The sequence below is a fragment of the Tupaia chinensis genome, unplaced genomic scaffold, assembly GCF_000334495.1.
Source record: "Tupaia chinensis unplaced genomic scaffold, TupChi_1.0 Scaffold000573_1, whole genome shotgun sequence".
In the NCBI taxonomy this organism is placed as follows: domain Eukaryota; kingdom Metazoa; phylum Chordata; class Mammalia; order Scandentia; family Tupaiidae; genus Tupaia; species Tupaia belangeri.
In genome coordinates, this window is record NW_006160087.1 from 3,329,057 (window position 1) to 3,337,144 (window position 8,088).

The 8,088-nt window shown below is 63.4% G+C and overlaps 1 protein-coding gene across 1 annotated transcript in view; it reads right to left on the reverse strand.

Moving 5' to 3' along the window:
- HCRTR1 (hypocretin receptor 1) overlaps positions 1-712 on the reverse strand; it is an 11,872-nt gene extending 11,160 nt beyond the window's left edge. The window contains exons 1-2 of the mRNA XM_006158126.3: positions 497-712; positions 223-401 (exon numbers count right to left, since the gene is read on the reverse strand). Of these exons, the coding sequence (XP_006158188.1) occupies positions 223-401; positions 497-695 (378 nt within the window). The 5' untranslated portion in view covers positions 696-712. The remainder of the gene's footprint in view (positions 1-222; positions 402-496) is intronic.
- Between the last annotated feature and the right edge of the window lie 7,376 nt (positions 713-8,088).

Sequence of the window (8,088 nt, forward strand, 5' to 3'; positions counted from 1 at the left end):
CCTACCCCCCCCCCCCCGTGGGTGAGCGCCGTCGCCTCATTGTACAAGTGGGGGAACCGAGGCACGGGAGGCCCGGCCATCTTTATGCCCAGGGTCAGAGAAGTCGCCCCCTCCCAGGCTGCAAGGCAAGTTCTGGGAGGCGGGATGCAGATCAGGCTGGGCAGGGGCGGGGCGGGGCGGGGCGGGCCGGGCCTCCTGGTGAGGGTGCTGGGAAGCGCTCACCTGCAGATAGGGGATGACTTTGCAGAGGGCAGGGCCAAAGAGCCAGGACTCGGTGATGTCCACCAGCAAGCTGGCCGGCAGGCAGATGGCGGTCACCAGCACGTCGGCCAGGGACAGGTTGACGATGAAGTAGTTGGTGACGGTCCTCATGTGCTGGTTCTGCCACACGGCCAGGCAGACTGCGAGCAGGGCCGGTGAGGGGAGCCCCAGCAGCGCCCACCAGCCAGCACCCCCACGCACAAGCACAGCCACCCAGGGCAGAGCGGAGACCTACCCAGTGCATTGCCCACCAGGGCCACGAGGAACACAGCCACGTAGGCGGCGATGAGAACCCACTCGTACTGCTTGGGGTACAGGTAGTCACGCCACAGATAGAGCAGGAGCTGGTCGTCATAGTCGAGCAGCGCGGGCGACGGCTCCTCGCTGCCAGTGGGGACCCCCGTCTGGGCCGCTGGCGTGGCCGAGGGCTCCATGAGCTCAGGGGCCGCTGCGGCCGCGGGGCACCCCGGGCTCTGCAGAGAAGGGGAGCCCGGGCCAGCCTGCAGACGCTCCCGCAGACTGCCCGGGGTCTGGCACCCAGGTCTTGGGGTCTGGGCCTCAAATTCCTGAAGAAGGGAGGGAGGGAGCTTTAGGGAGCGTGCCAGGCTTACACCCTGTGTGTGAGCTCCCCCTTTCCCTCCCGCTGGGGAAGACCACTGTGCTGCCCCCAAGGCCGCCCACATCACTCTGGGGTAGCTCACCTGGCCCCTGCAGCACGGTTTCCCCACCCTGTCCAGTGGGTACCTGGAGGCCCAGGAGAGTCCTGAGCTCCACTGCCCACAGCCGCGGGAGGTCCAGCCCCTTGCTCAAGGTCACAGAGCTTCAAAGGGGGGTCTGTCTGAACCCACCAAATAGCTCTGATGCGGGAGGGAAGGGCACTCTGCTGCCAGAATTCTCTTCCTGAGGCAGTTCACCGGCCTTGGCTCTGGGCTGCAGGGAAGGGTTAAGGGAGTGCTGGAGACCCAGGCGAGCCCTCACACCTGCCGGCCCTGGCAAGGGCCCGAGCACATTCACCCCACCCCGGGGTGCAGGGGTGCGGGCACCAGTGAATCCGTCCCTGTCCCTGGGACCCAGGGGAGAGCCTCAGGCCCCCAGCGGGGCGCCCGGCCAGGGAGTGGCCCCAGTCCAGAACGCCGGGTTCCCAAGTCACGGTGTCCCCAGTCGCCACCAGGGGTCGCCGCGGGCGCTCCGGCCGCTCTCCATTCATAAATCCGGCCTCGGGCAGGCCCTCCCTCCTCCCTGGCTCAGGCCCCTGCTTCCACCGACTGTGCAGAGACGACCCCCGAATGCGTAGGAGGGTAGCTGGTCCCCAGAGACCCAGGGGTGGAGAGGGGACTCCCTGGTTCCCGCAGAGCGCCCGCAGACCCGCTCCCGCAGTTGGACCTCCCTGCACCTCGCGGGCTGGAGAAGGGGTCCTGAGGAGCGAGGCGCTGGGGGCTCTGCCGGAGCCCGCGGGGACACAGCCTCCCGGCCCGGTCACCCTCCAGACTCTGGCTCGCACATCCCCCGCCAGCCCTTAGGCACCCGCACCCCAGACCGGGGTGGTCCCCCGCGCTCTGCACCTGTTGGCTCTGAGACCCCGCGTTCCGGACTGGGGTCCCGCTCCCTGCACCTGGACCTCGCCCTCCTGCGTGGAAGAGGCCTGGGGCCGGGATGAAGGGGGCCGGGCAGCCCCTCCGAGGCTGCGCCGCCGCTCGCCCGCCAGGCACGCCCCGGCTTGAGCCGCTGGGCTCCGTGCCCGTGGGACTGCGCGCTGCGGGGAGCCCCGGCGGCCCCGAATCCGTGTCTCCCGGCCTGGAGGCCCCGGGCGCCCCTCACTCCCCCTCCGGCCCACCTCCGTGCACCGTCCGTGCGAGGCTCACCCAGGTCTATGCCCCGCCGCTCCGATCCAGGGCGCGCGCGGGGCCGCGGGCGCTGGGGAGGCGCTGCCTCACCTGCAGATGAGGAGGGAGGCTCGAGGGAGGCTCGCGGGTGAAGATGCCCGCCCGCCCGCCGAGCTCCAGTGCTGCCCAGCCTCTCGCTCCCCGCAACGCCAAAAAGCCCAGCTCGCAGTTCCTGTGTGGTCCCTCGCCTCCTGGTCCTCCTTTCTGTCCACACCCCGACAGGGACGTGGGGTGGGGGGTGGGGCACAGGCTTGCTAGGCCGGCAGCAGGGGCTGGGCTCCCCTGTAGCTCGGAGGGTCATCTCTGTCTGTCACACCAGCCCTGAGGGTGGGCGTTTCTGTCCCATTTCACAGGGAAGACCCTGGACAGGACTTCCATGACTGGCCCAAGGTCACACAGCAGAGGCAGAGCTGGGATTCAAGCCTGGGCGCCTCTCAGGTCTGCCAACCCGCTCGACAGACAGCGGCGTCCTGCCCTCCAAGGCCCTCAGCTGCTGCAGGCACACGGGCACCGGCAGCCAGTTCAGGGTGTGAGGAGAGCTGGCGGGCAGCCCCGCCCAGGGTCAGTAGGCTCTCAGGGTGGGACACCTGGTAGGGACCCCACGGACGAGGAGGTGGCCCTGCAAGGGGGTCGTGGTGTTGTGGCAGCTGCTGGACACGAGGGGCAGCAGGGGCAGTGTGCGGGAGCGTGCTGGGAGCTGGGGCAGCACGGCCTGGTGGTGAGCGTCACCTCTGTCACCTCTGTCACCCATGTGGAACAGGAGGGGGCGCGGAGGCCAGACTCAAGGCAGGAAGGCATCTTCAGTGGGCAGTGGGTCGGTGCGCCCCGGGATTCCTGAGCTCCGTCTGCCCTGCCCTCCCCAGCTGCTGGCAGAGGTGGGAGTGGATGAGGGGACAGAGGGGAGTGTGGCAGGAGCGTGGACGTGCGTGTGGACACGTGCACGCCTGCACTCGTGTGCGAACTCGCGAGGGTTCGGGTGTGGGTCTCTGTTCAGGTCAGGGCTACAGGAGCCTGGAGAGCGGGGAGTGACTGAGACTGAGGCTGTGGGCCGGGGCTTGACTTGCCCTGCGTGCCAGAGTTTGAGTGTGACGAGTGTGTGTGTGTGTGGAGGGGTGTGAGTCTGAATGTGAACTGGGGCTTCCGCCAGCACCAGCCTCTGCCTGTCCCCGTGCCTGTGGGTGCCTTTGTGTGCACGGCTCTGTGAGTGTGCGTGTGTGCGACCTGAGTGTGCATCTGCTCCCACGGCGATGACTCATCCCTGTCTAGAGCTGCGGCTGCTGTCATGTGGGGGCTGGGAGGAGCGCGCAGGGACCCTGGAGTGACAGCGGCAGTGAGCCTCCTCGTGAGGGCAGGTCGGGGCCCCCAAGTCTGTGTGGCAGGGGCGCTGAGCAGGTGCAGCCCAAGCGTAGGCCCAGCCCCAGGGTACAGAGCTCTGCAATTCAAGGCCTCTCAGATGCCCTGGGTTGGAGTGAGCAAAGGGTGCCCCAGGTCCCTGAATTCATTATACATTATACATGGGAGCGTGGTCTGTGTGGGGAGGGAATCGTAGCCAAGGACCCCTCATCTTAAGTTCCATCTGCCCTCAGCGGGACTCCCGTTTGCCAGCCTGTCCCCTCTACCCCCTGCACCCCGAAGATGGCTGCTCCTGAGTGACTCCACAGGCAGCCGGCCTCTCTCCTCCCCGACAGGGCCCTGCCTGGCGGGAGGCGCTGGCCCTGGGCCCTCTGGTCCCAACTTGGCCCACTCGGCCACGGCCAGAGTGTGGAGGCGTCCTGCTGTGTACTTGGGGGGGCCCAGGGTCCCCAGGGCCAGCAGCGCTCGGGAAGACAGCCGTTTGTCTGTGTGCTCTGGGAGCTCCTGGCCAAACGCCCATGCCCAGGAAAGGGACCCGAGGACCAGGTCCTCCACGTCCAGGCTGCGCCCTCAGCCCTGGTGCCGCCCATACCCGGGGAGGGCCGCCCAGAGCCATCGCCGTGCCTGCTGTCCGTCAGCGGTGCTCGGCGGTGCTCTGCTCACATGACCCGTTCCCGGAGCCAGGCAGCCCAACCGTGTTGATCTAACCCTGAGCCCCTGAGCCACAGGTCCCTGTCACATCCATCTTCAAGTGTCAGCCGGGCCTTGGCCCCAGGTGCTCCTCTGTCCCCCAGTCGGCCGTGAGGCTGTGACTCGTGGTAACCTGTCTGGCTGGGACTGGAGACGCGAGAGGTAATTGGATTTTCCACCGTGATGCATGACGTGGTGGGGACCCGGGCGTGGGCGGGACACCGGGGCTGGCAGAGATGGCCAGCCAGCAGAGGGGCAGGGTGGGCATGGGGCGGGCAGCAGGGACGGGGCTGCGGGCTCAGTCTCGGGAGGCCGCCGAGGCCGCCCTGGGCCCTTCCAAATGCTCCTGGCTGCGCTCATGCTCTGTGTGGGTGGCCTCTGCCTGTGCTTCTCCTCCTCAGGGAGGCCCCTCCGCAGGTCTACGCCGTTCGAAGGGGACCAGCATGCACTGGGAGAGCAGGGCCCAGGGCCCAGAGGCTGGCATGCCCGGGACTTCAAGGCCAGAGTGCACCTTGACGCCAGGGCCAGAGCAAGGGAGAGGTGGGGCCGGCCTCGGAGCGTTCACGCCCCTGCACGCGATCAGCACGTGTTGATGGCCGTGGCCGCCGAGGCCCGAGGAGACGAGTGGATGGGGGGGTGAAGCCCTGGGCGGCGGCCTCTGAGGCGGGACGGGTGGGGATGATGGGACCCGGACGACAGTGACATTGTGTCCAGAGAACTGACGCCTGGCCTGTCAGGTGGCAGGTCTCGTGGGGAGGGAAGTCCGGGGCCGTCCGGGCCGTCCGAGAACCAGGCTTTGACGGTCGCCCTGGTGCCATCTCACCTCTGCTGCCATTGCTGTGTCAAGATTTCAAGTCACCTGCTGGGGCCAGAGAGCCAGTTCCTAAAACAGTAGCTGTTGACGCCTGCGTTAGAGAGCAGCCTCTCTGACAAGGAGCCCCCCCCACCGCCCTACGGCCTAGAAAGAGGGGCTTCCCAGGCTGGTCGGAGGCCAGAAAGCTGCCAGGAGACACGCGTGTTGTGGCCATGTGACCCTGAGTGCGACTTCCCTTCTCTGTGCTTGGATCTCTGTAAAGTGGAGGTAACGTTGTACTGAGTCGTGGGGGAAACCATGCTCCCTAAAGACCATGTCCCGGGCTGGCAGGCGGCATGGTGGTTAAGGCACTGGACTCCCCCATGGCCAACCGCAGTTCAATCCTGGACCTGGCGGCTTGCCTTCTCACTCTCCCTCTCTGTGTCTCTCTGGTCAGGTTAAAAAGTAAGAATTATAAATAAAATTAAATAATTAAAAAAAAGATGTCCTAGAACCTGTGAGTTTTACCTCATATGGAAAAGCACTTCGCTTGAGCGAGGAAAGGTTAAAAAGTAAGAATTATAAATAAAATTAAATAATTAAAAAAAAGATGTCCTAGAACCTGTGAGTTTTACCTCATATGGAAAAAAAGCACTTTGCTTAAGCGAGGAAGTTCAGAATTTCGAGATGCGCCTGCATCCTGGAGTGCCTGGGTGGGTCCTCAGAGCGGGCGGGAGCCCAGAGCAGCGGGAGGAGGGGTGACGACGCCAACTCGAGACCGCGGTGGTCCGGGGAAGGGCCGTGGAGAGGCAGGACGCGCTCTGGCCAGCAGGTTTACGAAGCGTGTTTATTTTCTTCATGACGGAGAGCACGCGTGTGTACTGGAGACGAGAGAGAACGAGAAACACCCTCGTTAAGTGACCCCCACGTCCAGCCCCAGCTCTGCAGGCTCTTCGATGCACGCATGCACCCCGCGTGTCCCCTGACCCCAGGATCCAGCGTGGTCGCCGCGTGGCTTCCAGCACTGCGGATGCTGCAGCCCACGGTGCCTGCAGGCTGGGCCGCCTTGACCGAGACGCCTGTCCTCCAGAACTATAAGGAAATAAGCGTTTTTACGAGAGGGCGTGTGCACTGCCAGAAGGGGGAGAAGCATGCCCCCCACGGGGCATGGTCACGCCCCAGCCCTTCTCTCCCATCCTGCGGGGACATGCAGAGCCGTGTGCAGGCATGTTTGTCAAGGCGTTGGGGCCGGGATTCAAATGATGCTGGCGGCCACGCGGGGTCTGGCTGCCTTGACCCCCAGGCCTTGGAGCTGTTTTTAATGTGCTGTTTGAAGCCGCCGAAGGTGCCGTAGTGTGCGGACAGTGTGGACACGGGGTGCGGGAGTGTGCGGACGGTGTGGACACGGGGTGCGGGACCGTGCGGACGGCGTGGACACGGGGTGCAGGAGTGTGCGGACGGCGTGGACACGGGGTGGAGCAGTGTGCGGACGGCGTGGACACGTAGTGTGCGGTGGGAGGGGGCGGGGGGTGCCGTAGTGTGCGGACAGTGTGGACACGGGGTGGAGCAGTGTGCGGACGGCGTGGACACGGGGTGCGGGACCGTGCGGACGGCGTGGACATGAAGGCGTCTCCTCCCTAGGTTATAGATGGTAACTGTGCACAGGACCCAGGACAGCGGTGCCGTGTGGTCAGCTGTTATCCTGTATGACAAAACTCCGCCTGGATCGGGGTCGGCTGTCACATCCACACCCACCGCTGGAAAGGCACGGAACACCCGTCTGCAGCCAGAGGCCTGCGCTGGATCACCCAGTCCCATGTGGCTGCAAGAGAGGCTGGGAAGGGTTATTCCCTGGACAGGGGGTGCAGCTGCCCACCTGAGACACAAGGCTCTGGGACCGAGGGGAGGGCAGGCGGTCACTGAAGAGCTGGCCGCGGGGCGTGGCAGCAGCCCTCCTGTGAAAGGTGGGGTTTCGCGAACCGCTTTCCCTCGGGTTCGGTGCGCGCGTTCCTCCTGCTCGCCTTCCCTGTCCTGGCAGTCTTACCGGCACGGCTGACTCCCAGTCTGGGCGTGAGACGGCCTCTGTCCCTCTTGCTGCCGCTGCCCCACCTGTCTCGCTGAACCCACAGATCAGGTGTCCTAGCTGTACGTATTGTCTACCTCTGAGCTTCAGATATCGAAAATCGATAACATGTTTTTTATTTTTTAATAATTATTTATTAATTTAATTTAATTATTTTAATTGGACCAGAGAAGGACAGAGTGAGAGAGACGGAAAGTGAGAAAGCAAGCCGCCAGTTCCAAGACTCGAACCATTGTCTTCCATGTGGGAGCCCAGCGCCCTTAACCACCACGCCACCTGCCGGCCCAGTACCACGTTTTCTGAAAGTATTGTGAGGGTGCAGGTATCACTCTCTGGCAATCAGGTAATGTCTTGGGACCCATAGAGAAGGGACTATACATTTATGGTTTAAGTGCTGCTTGGAAAGGCTCCACTGTTTGTTGTTATAGACGCATGCACTCACTGAAGAGAGACAGAGAGAGAGCGAGAGAGCACCCCACCAGGGGGTGGCCATGCCACAGTCCCGTCTCTCCCTTTTCTCCTCTCAGGATTTTGGGCACGCACACACAGTCTGGCAGTGCTTTTCAAGCCACTGAGTCCAGGACTCGAACTGTGGTCGGCCATGTGGACTCCAGCCACCCCACCCCCACACCACCTGCTGGCCCCAAATGCTCATCCTTAAGTTCAAGTACTTCCCTGCACTCCCTCAGATATTCAGCTGGTACATTTTTAAAGATAATTATTTTACTTAATTTTATGTATTCATTCATTTTAATTTGGCCAGAAAAAGACACTCAGAGAGAGAGAGGGGGAAAGTGAGAAAGCAAGCCACCAGGTCTGGGACTCGAACCGTTGTTGGCCATGTGGGAGTGTCCAGCGCCTTAACCACCATGCCACCTGCTGGTCCCCTTCAGCTGTTACATTTTAATGCATTCTTGTTAGGACCAGGATTGTCTTATGTATCTGTTTGTTTTCTTGGAGCTTCTCTGTTCTTTTTTTTTTTTTTTTTTTGGAGAAGTTTTTGCTATAGGGTGCGCGTGCTTTCC